The 17,316-nt window shown below is 52.8% G+C and overlaps 2 protein-coding genes across 5 annotated transcripts; both read right to left on the reverse strand.

The window, feature by feature from the left end:
* Positions 1–102: 102 nt before the first annotated feature.
* Positions 103–4,631, reverse strand: pcyox1l (prenylcysteine oxidase 1 like). 2 transcript variants are annotated; one of them, XM_088279379.1, is made up of 7 exons: positions 4,360–4,631; positions 3,203–3,409; positions 2,956–3,130; positions 2,318–2,529; positions 1,699–1,839; positions 1,208–1,628; positions 103–1,118 (listed from the first exon to the last, which is right to left on the reverse strand). In XM_088279379.1, exons 1-7 carry the CDS (start codon positions 4,475–4,477, stop codon positions 863–865), a joined length of 1,530 nt encoding a protein of 509 aa, XP_088135505.1. In that variant the 5' UTR covers positions 4,478–4,631; the 3' UTR covers positions 103–862. The 2 variants fall into 2 exon arrangements, with proteins under 2 accessions (XP_088135505.1, XP_088135504.1); XM_088279378.1 differs by having other exon boundaries at positions 1,208–1,839.
* Positions 4,632–5,452: 821 nt separating this feature from the next.
* tcerg1b (transcription elongation regulator 1b (CA150)) lies at positions 5,453–16,964 on the reverse strand. Of its 3 annotated transcripts, none has more exons than XM_088279376.1 (21): positions 16,875–16,964; positions 15,569–15,830; positions 14,591–14,743; positions 14,195–14,525; positions 13,719–13,955; positions 11,923–11,982; positions 11,269–11,478; positions 10,934–11,040; positions 10,477–10,565; positions 10,249–10,409; positions 10,094–10,175; positions 9,866–10,001; positions 8,809–8,898; positions 8,624–8,742; positions 8,392–8,542; positions 8,142–8,306; positions 7,136–7,318; positions 6,878–7,057; positions 6,575–6,658; positions 6,305–6,405; positions 5,453–6,230 (listed from the first exon to the last, which is right to left on the reverse strand). In XM_088279376.1, exons 1-21 carry the CDS (start codon positions 16,919–16,921, stop codon positions 6,029–6,031), a joined length of 3,150 nt encoding a protein of 1,049 aa, XP_088135502.1. In that variant the 5' UTR covers positions 16,922–16,964; the 3' UTR covers positions 5,453–6,028. The 3 variants fall into 3 exon arrangements, with proteins under 3 accessions (XP_088135502.1, XP_088135501.1, XP_088135503.1); XM_088279375.1 differs by having other exon boundaries at positions 13,719–13,958; XM_088279377.1 differs by lacking the exon at positions 11,923–11,982 and having other exon boundaries at positions 13,719–13,958.
* Between the last annotated feature and the right edge of the window lie 352 nt (positions 16,965–17,316).

Below are 17,316 nucleotides of genomic sequence, written 5' to 3' on the forward strand. Positions count from 1 at the left end.
TTGCACTCTTGAGTACAATGACAATAAAGGGATTTCTAATTCTAATTACTTTGTTTGTTTAACCTCTTGTTGAAATCAAACAAAAGTGCACAGTGCGCAAAAGGAGATGAAGAGAGTTTATATCAATACATTGCAAACGAAAACAACGAAAATGAATCCAATTGAAAAATCCTGCGCATTGTACGCATTCGTTTTGCACCATGTGTCGTCTCATCCTCTTGGCCGAGGCGAAGCGAGGCTCATTGTTTCAAAAAACTTGAGATTTTGTTGTAACGACTCAAAGGAAGCATACATTTAAAACGAGTTTGTACTGTCTGGAAGCGTTGACCTTTTTGCCATCTTCTTTTGAATTTTCCGCCCCAAACGAACGCGACAAATGAGAAAACATTTTGTCCCAATAGCGTCCATGCAAAAGCGGGAAGATGATTTGGACCGGCCTGAGCAAGGGTGCGCTTTGGTGAGTGAGGGGTTTCAAGCAGACCCCCTCTGAGCCTTCGCTCAGTCCTCGCGACCTCCAATTGCATCCGGCGGGTGCGCAACGATGGAGGAGCTCAGAGAGGTACGCCGAGGCGAGACCATTTCAAGATTTGAAGTCAAATAATAGAATCTGACCAAAAACTCAAAAATGTAGAAGGGAAGTCATTTCTATGGATAAAACAGTTACATTTTAATTATGAAATAAGAAATCATACTTTGGTTGGAGGAAAAATGACGCAATGAGACACTGAGTGGACTTTTGCTGACGGGCAATGCACGGTGAGCAGCATTCAAAGCGAGTGCGTGTTGCTCTTCAAATGTCCACGCGCCAGCGAAACCAGCGCGGGCCGAGCGGATGGCGGCGGCGGCGAGGGCCGTGCGGAGGTCAGAGCTCAGTCTTGATGGTGCGCAGCAGGTCCTTGTGGTCCACTTTGAGGCTGCGTCCGTTCCAGCGGTGGTAGGCCAGCAGGGCGATGTTCTTGGCGGCCACGGCGCTCATCTCCATGGCGCTGCCCGCCCACTCGATGCCATTCAGGTAGTACAGGTGCGGTCGTAGCTCCACGGGGGGCAGCGTCGCCCCCGTGGCGCTGCCGTAGCGAGGGTACGCCTGCCACTCCGTCGCCTGCGCCGAGTAATATGACCTGCAGGGGGCGTGTGAGGGTGAGGGTTCGTCCCGAGTGTCAGAGGGAGCCCCCGATAGGGCCCGTGGGCCTCGGCTTTGGCATCTCACCTGAAGAGCGTCTTGAGCTGCTCTCTGCTGAGCACGTCGGGCGAAAAGACTTTGTAGACGGCGGCTTCGTGCGCCCGCTTGCGGCGGAAGCCCGGCGCCACGTTGACGGGATAAACGGCGGCCACGCTGTTGAAGAAGAGCGCCGGCGCAGCCGCGGTCAGCACGCCGTCGTACGGGAAGAGCCGCGCGTCCGGGAAGCCGAAGAGCGACGTGTTGAGGTAGCCGTGCACCAGCGTGGCCACCGTGCCCTGCCACTCGCCCTCGCCGGGCACCGCGGGCGGTGGCCAGTCCGGGAAGGAGATGCCGGCGCCCGCTCGCAGCGGCGCCGCCACCACCACGGCATCGTATGTCGCCGTGCGCCGCTCCGACGCCGACGCCGACGCCTCGCCCGCCAGGCTCAGCTCGTACTGAGGCGCGCCACCTGGGAAGAAAAGCGGCATGCAAACGCCAGCAACAAAGCAGCCGACGGCGTTGCCTTCCCTTTTTATTACCCGAGTGGGGCTCTCGCACGGAGGTGACGCACGCGTGCAGCAGGTTGGCGTTGGCCAACTTGAGCAGGCCCTCGCAAAGCAACTTGTTGCCGCCTTCCACCGCCCACAGGTTGGATTGGGCGCTCGCCAGCGACACGGCGCCTGCAAAAGGCGACGAGGTCAAACGTCAAGAGCACGCAAGGCACGTCCAATGAAACAATTCTTCCGTTGAGCCAGGAAGCACATTGGCCAAGAAAAAGAAAGAGCTTCATTTCAGGACGAGAGTGCAGAAAAGGCCGATGATTCGGTGAGAGGTTTTGTGGGTAACGACGGCAGAAAAAATGGTTGATCTTTGGCGAGCTTGCCAAGGTCGCCCTTCGCAACGTCCGTCTCAGTCACGGCAAGAACAAGCGGAAAAAAACTGACGGGAATGATCGACGGTTGAGAGAACCAAACAGCAGAGCGATGGCACAATTTCAAGAACATCCGATAAATCATTTCATCTGCGATGTCCACGAGCGAAAAATGCCGATTAATTGTTCAAAGCGACTATATCAAAGTGATGAGGGAGTATTTCAGCCTTTGGAGTCGACTCGTAAGGCTGAAACGCGGCGACAAGGAGGCGGGCGAGGCGTCTGACCTACGAAGGCGGGTACGCTGACGTTCTGGCCGTAGTTGAGCCTGATGACGGGCGCCACCACCTCGTCGATGAAGCGCTGGGACACGCCCAGCTCCAGCAGCGAATCCGAGAGCGGCTGGCGCGTCATGTTGACAAAGCCGCTCCCACCCAGCGACTCCAGAAGCTCCTCTAGCGAGCTGAAGGCGTAACCGTGCGCCTGGTACTTGTAGATCCTACGATGCACACAAGAGATGTCACAAGATGGCGGCAAAGCACTACTTTTTTTTTTTTTTAAACCATGAGACGGGGCGTGAGGAGCGCTGGCTTGACAGCGGGGACGCAAGTCGCTCACAATTGCTCAAACCGAGTTCATGTTGATTTCAAACAAAAAAAAAGAAATACACACCGAGCTCAAAGCTAATGCTAATTTGGCGCAGTGCTGCAATGGATTGAACACAAACGGTTGGGCAAGCACACGTAGACTGGCGATAGATCTTGATCCTCTGCGTGCGACGACGAACACAAGTCCCCAAACGTTTGCAGACACGTACAGTGTCGAAGGTTTTCGGGACTTTTTGACCACGTCGATCGTCAATGCTTTTCACTTGTGATTGGGTGGCGGCACTTCTGCCCCACCAAAAGGCTGCGTGTGTGCGTACCTGATGAACTTCTCCATGATCTCCTCCAGCCACATCTGCAGACGGATGAAGCTGCTGCCGTAGCGCCACCACAGGCGCAGGAGGTCCAGCAGGTACCAGTCCGTCTCCTCTGCGATCACCGACGCACCGTCGAACACCGCCGTCTTGCCTGACACGGCGCGCCGCTGCTGCAGACCTGCGCGCACGCACACACATCGTCAGCGCTGTGTGCGTGTGTGCGCATGCAAATGAGCGCACGTGCGCTCACCGAGCTGCTTGATGAAGTCGTGCATGTGCAGGTTGAGTGCATGCATGATGGAGCCGCCCGACTCGAACTGGTTCCGGTTGACGGTGACCGTGGCCAAGCGGCCGCCCACCTCGCCCTTCTCGTACACGTCCAGCTGCACCTCTGGCCCGAAGAGCTGCCGCAGGAAGTGCGCCGTGGCGCTGCCCCCGATGCCCGCGCCCACCACCGCTGAAAACACAAAACAGCGCCACAGCTTCAGCCATCTGTCTGCAATCTGACGCTTCTCCTGAGGTCGGGTCGCCAAGGCAGGAGCTTCAGCGGGGAAGCCCAGACTTTCTTCTCCGGAGCGATCCCAAGCCAGCCGGGAGACGGAAGTCACTCTTTCTTTCTTTTGGATTTGAAAGGCAAACCACTTTCTTGGATGTTGCATCATTGCACACGTCAACAAACAATCATTGTCATTTTAATAACCTCATGTTATTCAACATGGGTTGGAGTATAAAGAATGCAGATTGTGTTCAACTATAGTGCAATGACAAAAATAAGAACCAGAATGGAAAGAAAAAAAGATTGTATATTTGGAAATTTGGAGAATGTGATCATGAGAAAGAAAAATAATGCTAAATGAGTTTGACCGCTTTGAAGGCCGACGCGACAGTTGGCCACGAGGAGCGACGTCGAATTGGTGTGCGCATGCGTGACATGGTAGTACCGCTCTCTGCCATCGGCGGAGCTAGTCACTGCGTCGCCTTTGCCGAAAAACGGCGGCCTTTCGTGAATGAGAGCGATTAATTCGTCTTGGCACTCTTCTCTTTTTATTTCATTATGTCCAAAGACAAGAAGTGAAAATAAGCAAAGTTCATTCTGTTCTTGAGAAGTGCCTTCAATTTCTCACCGTTTTTACACCTTCGTCGCTTCCCGTTCTTGTCGAGCGCGCTGATTCGCTCGCTAGCAGCCAATCACAGTGGCCATTTAACCCGCCATGCCCACCCGATTGTACAAGATTAATGGCCGAACACGCCCCAACTTTACGACGTTGCGCGCTACACCATACCGACGGCGTGTACCGACTTTGCGACGGCCGAGTCGGATTGATGTAGAGGCCGTTCGACGGGCTGGCTGGGGATCTTGAGGACCGGACTTGCATACCCCTTCTCTAGGAGAATACTGTGACTTGCCTATTTTGGAGGGCGCAGCTCTATCCACTTGAGCGGTGGCGGCGGCGGCCGAGAGCGCAGCCAAGGCGCCCAGCAGTCGCTCGAAGCCGCCGCCAGCGAAGCCGGGCAGCCGGCGCATGCTGCCTGGCTTCGTGCAGGCCGACAAAGACGAGAACGAGAGCGAAGTGACTTCAAGAAAGGTTCCGTTTCGCTCGGCTAGCACTTAACCAGAACTGGCTCATCGCTACCGCAGATATGCTGCGATCGATCGATCGAGTTTGACGTCACCTGACGTGGACGATAGCCAAATGTGGGCCAATCATAGCGGACGCGTCATGTGACGTCACCGTTTTGCTTGTTGAACGAAGGATCCGAGAAGCCAATCAGAAAAAGAGAATAAAGTTCTTTATAAGAATAAACACATAGCCAAGTGGTTTACTTGGCCAATTATGATTTACTGCAAAGCAAGATGAGGTATATGTAAAAAAAGAAAAAAACCTCAACAACTGTTTTACGTGACTAAGCAGACAAATGTGCGAAAATCTCGTGTCAAATAAAACAGTTAATCTCATAGGTTGTGCTGCAATCTTGAAAAGTGGCAAGTTCGTTTTTCGTTTGCTTGTGTCCCTCAAAACACATTTTGATCTCTTTAAATTGTAAGTACAAATCGCGTTTGTTTAACGTTATAACGAAATGGATGTTTCTAATCTTGCGGTCTTTCTCAGCATGTGGGTGCCATTGTCGAGTGACGTCAGATCGAAGCAACTGTGACGTCACGATCGATTTATTCTCCGACTCGCCATTTCCCTGGAATGTGGCATGATTTACTTGTTTTCTTTTTAAACTCATTTGCTGGTAATCCATTTCATGTTGGCAAACATCATTTAGGTTGCATTCTCTTTCACGTTTGGTTGTAATTATTTGACATATTGTTGTTTTTTTGTTATTTACTTATATTACCCATTTACATGGAATGTTTATTTACTTTGTTTGCTTATTTTCATGCATTGTGGGACTATTAAAGGACATCTTTATCTTTATGACGATTTGCACTCGTTAATTTTCTGTTTGATGGCTCCATATTTTGTTTCGCATGAGGGAGCATTTTCAGAGCTTGAAAACGACAAGAAGTGGAGTTTATTAGGACGTGGCGACAACTTGGGGAACATTCCAGACGGTGGCGGCACTGTCAGGCTTGGGCTCGGCTCACCTCACCTCCGAAACACACACGCACACACACACACACACTCACAGGCACGCAAGATGATTTACATGAGCTATCATACAAAAGCAGCCTCTTCGTCGTCGTCTTCCCGCAAGGCAGAGGTGACGGGTCAAAGGCGACCTGGTGAGGGGCGTGCTCCGTCGAAACTTGGACAAGCTTCCAGTAAACTTGTAAAATGGAGCCCAGTTGGAAACTTTCCGTGACAATTGATGGCAAGAAAGCAGAAAGGTTGTCCTCAAAAGCAAACTTCATGCAAGTCCAGTCATACTTCAGCTCACGAGTGGCCCGATTTAGCAGTTTTTTCTTCCGTTTGGTGTCGCGAGCTTTCAATTCGCTGCCATGGCTGCAAATGTCCTCGTACTATTCTGCACGTTTGTCTGGAAAACGTTTGCCATCAATTCCCAGGGAAAGTTGGCAATTTGGAGCAGTTTCTTCCCCCCACCGGCCGGTGGCGAGAATCAGGCGTCACTTTGTGGAGCGTCGCGTGGGCTCCGAGGCAGTGGGAGGAGGGGGGGGGCCGCGGCGGTCCAGGTCCTCTATGTAGAACATGATGAGCTTGCGGCGCTCCTCGGGAACGCACTCCAGCACCAGGTAGCGCTTGTCGTTCTGCAGGATCTTCTCCACGTCCTTCAGATGCTGCTCCGACTCCTGGATCAGCTTTCGGGACCTGGCGTACGCGGCAAACCATCACACAGGTGTTAAGCCACCGACTGACTGACAAGGTGCGGCGGAGGCACGGACCTGTACGTGATGAACTTGGTCTCCTTCAGGAGAGTTCTGAAGTCTGCTTTGGCGGTGATGTACTTGTCTTTGATGTAGTCCTCAAACTCGCGCTGTCGCTTCTGCAAGAAAAAGAACATCAACGCATTGATATCCATCCATACGCACGCACACACACACTTAATGGAAGGTCAGAAAGTGCTCGATGGCCTCCGGGAGCGTTTGGTCTGCAGACCCGAGGCAGACGCTCAGAGAGTGACAAGCGCATCATTTGTCAGCGCCAAGCCTTACTCGGTCACTGGAGGAGAACTTGATACATCGAGGGTCCTCCTTAATGACCTTCTTGACCTCCTTCCACGTGGTCGTCAGCGTGATCTGCAAAATAAAGCCGGTGTGGGCGTCACCATCGAGCCGATCCGTTTTGTCTGCAGATGATCGTCCGGGAACTCGACAAAAACGGCACGGCTGACGGCCAATCGGCGCTCGATGGTGTCACTCAAATTTAAAGAGCTGCCGAAGCAACGTCGCTTAATCGCACTCGTCAAACTTTTGCGTGGGACTGCAAATGAGCGCGGGCTCCAAACGCACGCTCACCACGGTGGTCTCGTCCAGCAGCTGCCTGAAGTGCTCCTTCTTCTTCTTGGCCAGCGCCTCCACGTGGTCGTTGAAGAGCTTCTCCTTCTCCTCGCGCTCCAGAAGTGACGCCGACTCCCACCGGTGGTCTTTGCGAAGGTTCCGCCGCGTGTCCGACCAGGCGGCGTCCGACGAGCGCACCTGCCGGCACAAAGACGAACGAGGTGGAACGCGTTTGCGTTGCTGGCGCCGGGCGCATGAGCGCCACGTGTGCCTCACCATGTCGGACATGAGCGCTTTGAAGTGCTGGACGGCTTCTTCCCGCTTGTGTTGCTCCCTCTCGCGGTCGATCTCTTTGGTCTGCTCCGATCGGGCCTTCTGGACCTCACGCTCGCGCTCCCGCAGGCTGGCCTCGATGCGAGCCTGACGCTCCAGCTCGCGCTCCTTCTCCAGGTCCAGGCTCTACGCCACCACAACGGCACGCCGCGCCAGTCACAAATAAACAAAGACGACAACAACCAGAGGCGGCGTGCCCAAACCAGGATTGGTTTCGCCGGCATCGACAGATGACGTACAAGAGGAAGGCATGTCATCAAATTGGAGCGTCTGACGGACCGCACGCTAACAATTTTGCCCCGTCTCGTCAACGAATGATCATTGATGTCGCGTCATCAAAGAGCCACGTCTTCATCGTGAAAAAAAGAGGCGTTAGGCCGGCCCACGAATCGGCCCCCGTGCGTGTGATGTGGTCGCGATTGCGGCCAAAAGTTCATCTCAACTGACAAGGACAAAAATCGTCAAAAGCGCGTGCTTACTTGCATCTGTTGATGATGTCAAGCTTCAATTGCGTATTTCTCTCATTGATTTGTGTTTTTCTTTTTCTTACCCCCAGCTGTGCAATTTGCATATTTTGATCAAATAAAAAAACCGCAACTCCGACGTCACTTCCCGCCCAACTCGCAACAACGCAGTGGTTCACTCGGGCTGCAACATTCTTTGAATACGATGTCTGCGAACTATTTCTGAAGAAACCATTTGCATGCTTTCGCCTTGACCCTTAACCAGTGTGATTCAGAACATTGACGCGACGTCTTTCGACAGGCGCGCAGAAGACACAACCCAAAAAAAAAGGATGATCCTCGCAAAAGTAGCAGTCAATGTACTTTATTTATTTTTAACAGGAGTGACAAACATATATTAGAACGCGCAACATCATCAGCAGGCGAACGCTGCGACATTCGCAAAAGAGGGTCAAGTGCCCAGCTCTGAGTGAAGGAGCACTGACCTTGGCTTGCTTGTCCAGGTACTGCTTGAAGAACTCCTCCCTGAGGGCGGAGCTTTCCACCGCCTTGTAGCGTGGGTCCGTCTCCATCCTCTCCTTGACTTTGCTCCAACGCTGCCCGCCTTCCACGTGCTGGTCGCTCAGCATCTCGAAGAAGTCCTGCCTCACCTGCGGCCGGCACGCAAGCTCTCGTGAGTCCGCCGCTCGATGGTGGGCGGGGGCGGGGCGCCTCCCCGACGGCGTGCCTCCTTACCTTGTCCACTCTGGACTTGGAGTCGTCCTTGTCGCGCTTCCTCATGGCCGCCATGTGCTCGACGAAGATGGCTTCCCTGTCCTTCATCTTGTCGATGCTCTTGAATCGAGCGTCTCGGCCGTGTTTGACGGCAAACTCGCTGAAGGTGGTCCTGCCAAAGCGCCGGAGGTCGTCAGATGACGCCTCGCCGGCACGCATAACGAGATGGGTGACTTGAGCGGGGCTCCCTCACCTGGCCGTCAGCTTGGCCTCGTCCATCATCCGCCGGAAGTCGTCTTTGGCCTGCATCAGCTTGTTCTTCTTCTCCTTCCTCTCCTCCTCCGCTCTCGTCTTGACGTACTGGTCGAACACCTGCCAGCGCACAGACAACGTGGAACCGGGCTGGAGGCGAGACCACAAGAACCAGACGCGGATGACCTGCTTGCGTTCTTTGGGGTTGAGCAGAAGGTATCGAGGGTCGAAGACAATCTTGTGAAGCTCTTTGTCCCACGTGGAGAAAGCCGATACCTGTGCACGCAAAAAAAATACAAAATAAATAAATAAAAAAGTGACAAGAATGAATTACCGTATTTTTACGGCCTTAAGACGCGCTGCATCAAAGGGCGCAACACCAGCTGAAGGTGCTAGTTCCGTATTTAATGCATATACTAGGCGCGCCGCATAACAAGGCGCTAGCTCAGCTGCTCTCGCTAGCTGATGCCAGCTCACCAGGACTCAATCCCCTAAGGGAACGTTGCCAAAGGTATCACCCCGTTTCAATGACAGATGTCATGAAACTATTAGGAATCACTGCCAATAACAATGACTCTAACCAATAAAAGGTGTCTTGGCAATAGTCTACCAGACAACGTCAGGGGAGGGACTTCACTGGTTTCAAATCAAAACCCCCAAAAAAACTCAGCATACAAGCAAACAATGAAACAAAGAAATAAGATGAACTCAAAACATGTATCTCTCATGCCATCTAAATACCCAAAAGAAATAAAAATAACACAAAAAGATTATAGCAATGGCTTGTTGGGAGCCACTCAGACTCAGCCAATCACATGGCTGTTTAGGGAGATGTGCTGTTGTGCTTTGGGCTTTTTGCAGTCTGTTGTCTAAACCTGGGACGTTTCTTGCTTGCAATAACATGAATGATAAGACCGACTACAACATTGTGGACAGCTGCCCTTTTGTCCAGCTTTCTCCTACACCATCACCCAAACACAAAAGTCACATAATGTATAAGTCACGGTCAATTTGAAGCATAAATGACTCAGACTTTGTCCAGCAGGGTGTGCTAACATGCACTCCGAACAGCCCGATGAGTAAAAGGGTTGATGGTCGCGAGTGATGCTTAGTCCATATAATGGGCGCGTTGTTTGTTTTGGGCAAGATTAGGGACTTTAAAGAGCGCCCTATGGCCCGGGAAATACGGTAGTGGGAAACGTCCACGGTTTTCTCTCCGAACGTCGCCAAAGGTGCCGCCTACCCCACGCTCCAGCAGCATGTTTTTGAACTGCGTCATCCGGGACTCCAGAGGCACCACGGCTCGTTCGCGGGCCGCCCGCAGCTCCGCCTCCATCACGGCCTCCTTCTCCGTGTCCGCCTCGTTCGCGTCCTCCTTCCTGTGTGGCAAAAAAAAAAAAAAGGAAAGCGTACCCGTGTCACACCAATTAAACGGATGATCGCTTTTGCCCGAACCGACCGACCGACTGACTTTCTCTTCTTGGATTTGGAGGGCTCGTCGTCGGGGACATCGTCCGTAGAGGGGGCCAGGTCCGGCTCCTCCTTGTTGAACACTGCTCAAACACACACACAGTTACAACGTATACATGCACACGCACGATGAAAGCGGTTGTTTCTGTGGGTCACCTGTCCTCCTGGTGTCATCCAAGCACCTCTTGTGCGGCGGCTCCTGGATGTGTTTGTCAACGTCGGCGCGTCCCTGCAGCTCGTCGGGCCGGTCCCACATGGACAGCCGGGTGGTCGGGTTGTAGAAGAAGACGCGCTCGTCGCCCGTCCACACCACGCACCTGGTGGGAAACATCAGTTAGCACGGCCGCTGCTTGCTCACTGCTGCTAGCTGGCGTGGACGCGCACCACGGCGTTCCCGGGATGGGGTTGGTGGCCACCGGGCGAGCTTTCTGGGCCGCTTTCTCTTCCTCGCTCATTTCTTCTTCTTTGCGTTCCTTTGGCAAAGACACAAAAGCATTCCTTTCAGTTGACTTGTGCAGAAACAGGAAGAATTGTTCCTGCGAAGGTGCCTCCCTCGTTCTTTTTACATGAGGGGGAAAATAAAAAACAATGACTTGAAAATATATATTTCTCTTTACAAAACGGAAATGGGTAAATAACAGTGGAGTGCAAATAATTGCGGCCTCAACTCGCCAAAAATGTAATGGCTGGTGATGCAAGTTGATGCTTGGGGGGTTCGTTTGGGATCCAGAGAATTTTGGAAAAAAAAAAGCAAATGATTTTGAATGAGCTGATTGTCAAACGCTTTTCTGGTGCGGGTTTAAAACAAAAAAGGTGCAGTTTGTTGCTGTGTTGGCGTTACCTGCTTTTCATTGTTCATGTTGAGAATTTTGGCCTCTTCCTCCTCCATCTCCATGGCCTCCGCTTCCTCCTGCGCCAGACGCTCCTTGGCCTTCTCTACTTCTTTTTCTGCACATCCAAAGAACTTTAGTTGCAGTGGCGGACACACCCATGGTGACTTGTTACAAATCGACATTTTACTTGATCACTGATTTTTCTGAGAACAGATATGTGATTTCGTCTCCTTACGGTCAAAACCAGCGGTTTCATCCCCCACCCCCGTACAAATTGATCTCGGGGTGACATTTTGGGGCAAAAGCAAGGTGAAGAAGAATCGGTGCGTAAGCGTGTACACACCTCTGTCCAGCACGGCGTGCGGCTTCTCCCAGGTGGACTCGAGGGTGCGATTGTTGTAGTAGTACGTCCTTCCGTCTACCGTCTTGTACTCGGACCACTCGGGCAGCTGCAGCGTAGCGGCGGCTATGGAGGCGGCGGCGGGGGCTGCCGACAACGCCAACTGAGGGTGCATCATGGACATCAGGGGCGGGCCCAAGCTGGGCAACATTCCTGAGGGGGCGGGACGAGGGGCACAACGTTAACGAGCACACGTCTTCTTCCACCGACTACTCGGTGCGCGTGCACATGAAAGGGGAAGACGACGACGAAACGCTTCCAATGTTCTCATCTCACATCAAAGGACCAGAAAGAAAATGAACAGAATGACGGGAACAAGAATTCAGAGAAGCACACAAACCAAAGGCACGCGCACCCACCTCCCCAAAAAAAAAAAAACATTTTTTAAAAACGTGCACGGCATCGTCTACTTTCCTCCACCTAAAACACACACACACACACACACACACAAACTATACACTCAAACCGCACGTGTGCTTGCAAAAAAAAGCCACGAAACGTGGGGTGCGTGTTGTGTGGCTGAATGGCGGCGCAGCAAAAGAGGAGTGCAGCGGAGGCGACAGACTAGCATGCCATCTAGCGGGCGGGTGCGTTTACCGTTGGCGCCGGGGCCCGCCTTTATGCAGGGAGCGCCAACTATCTGCATCATTGCTACACCTGCAACAAAAACAACAACAGCGCACAAGCAAGCATCTAATTGGTGGTGGACACCAGCAACACATACGCCGTCTTCCTGTGCGCGTGTGTGGGCAGGCGGGCGCGAGTCCCACAGACACAGGAGTGACCAAGGCCGCCCTAATTAACAGTAGATGCTCCAATATGTTGGCGAACCACGACTGGAGTTAGCCTGCGTGTGCTAACTACAGCTAGCTTCCAGACACGACAGTCCCTTGTCCTAAATGACATCGGGCATCAGCAGCAACGTTCTTCCCTTTTTTTTATCATCAAGTTGACACCATCTTGAGTCATTTTGTGAAATAAGCCCGACCTTTCAGGCTCGGTTGCTAACGCTAACATGGGCCTCACTCAATTACGGGACCCACAATGCTTCTGTTTTACATCAGAGATGACCCACATTAGCGAGCCTGCGCATGTGCGTTGCAGACAGGCATGCAGCCAGCGGGGGAAGTGCAAGACGAAGCAATTTTGAGAGAATTGGCGAATCGTGGATGCCAAATGAAACGACAGACACAAGATTGTGGCGTGCATGAGTGTCCCCCTGGTAAGGGGTTACCGCAAAAGACACATTTAGCGCCCTCGCACGACAGCATGAGGAGGAGGAGAGGGAAGCAAGCACAATCGGCTTTTTGCAAAATGTGAACACTTTTTGACAGCCTTCTACATGAGGCAAAGGGGGCGGGGCTAAAGAGTGCAGTGTTGCTTGGCGGCGGCTGCAAAGGGAGCGCAACACATCAAAGTGATTTTCAAATGTGTCGCATCCAAATAGTTGAGCGTTTGCAGTGTGAAATTCCAGACTTTCTCAATGTTGGCGAAAAGTGACCACGATTCATATCAGGCCTTCATCGTCATAATCGAGAAAGAGTACATGCAATTCAGCGCCGCACTCACACAAATGGCGTCGTTTGCCCACAAGATGGCGCTCCGCTCTATCCGACACGCAGGTGCCAACAATGGCGGCCAACAACGGCGGCGCTTTTAGAGCAACATGTCGGCCTTCTCGGCACAGAGACGCTCGCTCGTCTCCTGAGAGCCCAAATGTTGCCGAGCGGCGAAGGCCCGTCAGCGTTTGCACACCTTCCCGAAGCCGGTTAGTCGTCTGTGTTCGTTTGAGGTCGCAGAGATGTTTTGAACATGCAAAAATTGGACGGGGGCGAACACTTCTGAGCATTTTTGCAACCGTGAACAAACAAGCACCGTTGCGCAAACGTCTGCACGCCTTCGCTGCCCGGTGAGACGGCTTCGCCGCTGCAGCTCGTACGCGACTCACTTGCAGCATCGGCAGGCCGGCGGAGGCGGACGCAAAACTTTGCGAGCAGGAAAAGTTTTCAAAATGAATTGGAGAAAAGTTCCCTCTCTCTCTCTGTTCTGATACGCAAAAAAAAGTGGTCGAAGGACATCGCCACTTGGCGGCAAAGAAAACCAAGCAGTCAAAGAGCTGCAAGCGAACGTCAATGCCTTCATTGGCTGCACACCGATGGCCTCAAGCTGAAGCAAAAGTGCTCACTTGCTGCTTTTCGGCACGTTTTTGTTCTGCAACATTTGTCGCTGTTGCGTGTCCCGCCTTGGAGGACGTGTTCTCTTATTAAATCATTTCTCAGGATGTTTTCAAGTCAAATATGGCCATTGGCATCGGCCTGAAACCATCCATGAGGGTGCTGCCCCGGTGACGGTGTCAAGTGTGCATGCAAATGTGTTTGTCACGTTGTTCTCACCTGGCAGAGGGATGTGCATGCCCGGCAAGGGCACGCGGAAGGGCGGCACCATGACGGGCGGGAAGGCCGGGATGGCGGCGGCGGGCTGGGCCACGCTGTGCGGCAGGGCGGCGGGCAGCAGCGGAACCGTCTGCACGGCCGTGACGGGGGACGGCACCGTGGACGCCGTCACCACGGCGACCGGAGCCGCCGACGAACCGGTCGGCGCGGTGGTGGCGAGGTCCGCCACGGCGCTGGCTGCTGGAGAGAATGCCGGCACGCGTGTGACTCAGTGCGTGCGTGTAGCTGAGCGTGTTTGCAGGCAGGTCAGGGGTGCCCAAAGTCCCGCCCACAACCCACGTTATGCTCTCTCATTAGAGTTCTTCCAGCAATCCGATCAGTTCTGCTTGCATCCTTGGATTTTTCTGAATGCAGCCATTAGACGTACATGTTTGGACACCCCCAGACGATGTGTGTGTGTGTGTGTGTGTTAGAACCTGCAATGGTGACAGACGGGTCCAAGGTGGCGGTGGGATTCGGACCAGAGATGAGCGCGCAGGACGGGGTACTCGAGGAGGCGGCCACACCGGCGGTGGTGTTAATGCTGCTGGAGCTGTCGACTGCGGTGGCCCCCGCGCTCATGGTACACATGGCGCTAGCACCTGCGCCAGAGGCCCCCATACTGGTGGCCCCGGCACCAGGGGCCCCCGCTGTGGCAGTACCCGTCCCTGCCACCAGCACAGGGTTGAGCTCCGCCTGCTGGATGATTTTCACACCCTCCGGTTTCGTCCACGCCGACTCTCTGGTGCGAGCGTTGTAGTAATAAGCCTTTTGGGGGGGTCAAGAGCGCTGTCAGCCTGGTGCAACCTAACTGCATCCACAGATTTGTATACCTTGCCCTCGGGCGTCTTGTTCTCCACCCATATCTCCTCAGTGGGGTTGGGCGCGGGGCCCGCAGAGGTCGGGCCCGGTGGCATCCCGGGAGGAAAGAGCATCCCCGGAGGGGGTGGAAGGTTGCCCAAAGGCGGGGGGAGAAACGGGGGTCTCTGCAAGAAAGACGCCACAAGCACCAAGTTAACAAAAAAAAAAAAAACCTTTTGCGAGGATTTGAACAATGAAGTGAACGCAGTCAAAAGAATCACGTTTGTGGCCGACTTCAGCGCAGATTTTTTAGGGCTTTCGAAAAAGTGCGCCCAAGTCGGAAGTTTCCCCCGTCGCAAAGCAAATGTCTACGTGTCGGCTCTGTTTGCACGGCTTGCTTCGCCATGTGTGTAAAGCTGCATCTGTTTGGAGCGTTAAAGATCAGCTGCGAGGCCTCAACACACCAACCCGACATCAGCCATCCGAAAGTGGCAGCCGTCGTCGGGGCGTGGTCGGCTGATTTTGGAACTCGGTCTCCACAAAAAGGTGTTTTCCATTATAAGGCGCCAGGCCCCGTCCCTTTTGGAGAAAATGGAAGACTTTTAAAAAATTCAACTTGGCATATCTTGAAGCGAGCGGGCTCTCGTTCGAGTCCGCCATTGTCCTTTTTGCATCCACAAAACGATGTTACGCACTAGCCGCCTCCGCTTGTTTTTTTGAACAGCAAGAGAGTGAGCATAAGTGCTAAATAACTACAGACAGTGTATCGGTATTAGTTCAAGTCAGCATAGAGTCTACTTTGAAAATACAGAAACCGTTTGCAGCAAAAAATGTGACGTTGCCTTGATTTTTAATTAGCACATACCTTCAAGAATTCAGGCTGGAAGCCTATGACGCTAATTAAAACAGGAGTCGCTTGCTAGTGTGATAAGCCGCGATTCAAATTTGATCCCGATCGTCGCGACTGTTGGTGATTCGTCGACTAACCAGAAGTGCAGAACAAAAGTCACCTGCAGGTGGGGTGGTCCTATGGGAGGCGGCAAGCCTGCCGGCGGTGGAATGGGGGGCATGCTGGGGTCGAAGGGTGGCCGTGGGAAGGGAGGGCGTGCCGGCGGCGGTCCCCTCATCATTCCAAAGGGGGGGGGCGGCGGCCTGAGGAGGGGTGGCGGGCCGCGCAGCACAGGCGTCTGGGAAGGAGCCGGCGCAGCGGGGGCGGGTGAGGCAACTGGTGTCGGCACGGGGCCGTGGAACCGTACGGCCTGCTGGGCCATCCTGCAAAACACACACAAAAAAACAAACAGGCGTCATGATAAGCAAAAAGGCCCGAGAACAAAAACAATCCCAATGGAGTGATTGTGGCGTCAGGAAGCACAATCACTCTAATGGGATTTCGATCGCCATTTTGTGACGATTGCGTCAAATAAGCAAAAGACAGCACTATGATTTCAAATATGATTCTCATGTCTGATCTGATTTTAGTGTGTTAAGAGTATTCAAGTTTGCTGGATCCAGATTCTGCATACTTAAGTTTGCTTTCAGATGAAAATGTAGAATTTTAGCCATTTAGAAAGAAGTGAAAGCAGCATGCACAAGTCAAGTTCATTTTTCAATCGTATAATAATCATTTTTTGTCCCTCTGTGGATTGGAATGCGAGAGGCCTGCTGCTTATGGGCACCATTGCCTTTTCAGCCCTCATGTTTACGTCACTGCATCGTGGTGCGCCAGAAGGCAAGGCCTGCTATTCTTCATCTTTGTTTACATGCAGTCCTTAAGTAGTGGAAAACAACAACTACAATACACTACATCAACGCATGTGCGTGAATTTCTATCGTCTAGTTCTTGACTGGAGACCTCGGCTAATATGTTGTTGACTGCCACACTGGTGAGGACTTGCCAAAGCAAACCAAGTTTTTTTGTCGCTTTTTGCCTTCGAAACGCCAAACGCTCCACTGGAGCGCAGCCAATTGCAGCCGCCTCAGCCTATTAGCTAGCTAACTTGGGAACACATTCACCGATGCTTGCCACAGAAGAGGGTATGCCGTGAGCGGGGAAGCGCGACAACATCGACAAAGTTAAACGCAGTGCAGTGGAAAGTTTAGTTTTCGTCCGGAGGTTTGCCGCGTGCGCCGAGGCTAGCCTCAGTTAGCCGCTAGCACATTAGCTTGCGATGATACATCCGCAAATGTTGTGGCTGCCTTTCGCGAATTCTGACGCCAAAAAAGCCATTTGGCGAGTTGATTCCACAGCAGCCGCACGCGTCCGACATCACGCAGCAGTCGCGTCACCTCAAGCACTCGACTCGGCCTTTTTCTGACCTGCTGTCGTTGAATCCGATAGCTTCGCTCTCTGCTTGCTCCGCCATTACTGGAAAATGCAAACAGTCTCTTTGCGGAAACGCCCCTAAATATCTTCTTAGCTTTCCATTCGACAGGTCGCGCTGTCAATCGCGTGCCGCGTAGGATCCGATTGGCCTGCGACTATCGTCAAGGCTGACCTGCGCGTTGATTGGCCGCGTTGCCGCCAATAGAGAGCTACGTCTTTGTTCGCTCACGATGCACGCCGCGAGCTCATTGGCCAACTTTTCCTCATTTGCTCGTTCATACGCGCTCGTGTGAACGACTCTTTTGTGTTGTCGAATTGTTGAACTTTCATGCTGGGGTAATAAAAAGCGCACAGAAGATGCACCAATGTGTAGCTAGATGCTTATTTACACCCATGGACAAAACTATTGACACTTTGTACTTAAGAGGTACACGA

Source organism: Idiotropiscis lumnitzeri, chromosome 17 (genome assembly GCF_059441095.1).
Source record: "Idiotropiscis lumnitzeri isolate Australia: NSW breed Sydney's pygmy pipehorse chromosome 17, RoL_Ilum_1.0, whole genome shotgun sequence".
Taxonomy (NCBI): domain Eukaryota; kingdom Metazoa; phylum Chordata; class Actinopteri; order Syngnathiformes; family Syngnathidae; genus Idiotropiscis; species Idiotropiscis lumnitzeri.

Bases quoted from the DNA above. Each gene is read 5' to 3' on its own strand.
- pcyox1l (XM_088279378.1), bottom strand. From the start codon at position 4,477: ATGCGCCGGCTGCCCGGCTTCGCTGGCGGCGGCTTCGAGCGACTGCTG. The intron at 1,840-2,317 runs GTCAGACGCCTC...CGCCTTTTGCAG, and splicing joins CAGCGTACCCGCCTTCGTAG to GCGCCGTGTCGCTGGCGAGC. The intron at 1,119-1,207 runs GTGAGATGCCAA...CGCCCCCTGCAG, and splicing joins CAGCTCAAGACGCTCTTCAG to GTCATATTACTCGGCGCAGG.
- tcerg1b (XM_088279375.1), bottom strand. From the start codon at position 16,921: ATGGCGGAGCAAGCAGAGAGCGAAGCTATCGGATTCAACGACAGCAG. The intron at 11,041-11,268 runs GTGTGTACACGC...TTGGATGTGCAG, and splicing joins GCACGCCGTGCTGGACAGAG to AAAAAGAAGTAGAGAAGGCC. The intron at 8,543-8,623 runs GTGAGGGAGCCC...GCGCTTTGGCAG, and splicing joins GAGGCCAAGCTGACGGCCAG to GACCACCTTCAGCGAGTTTG.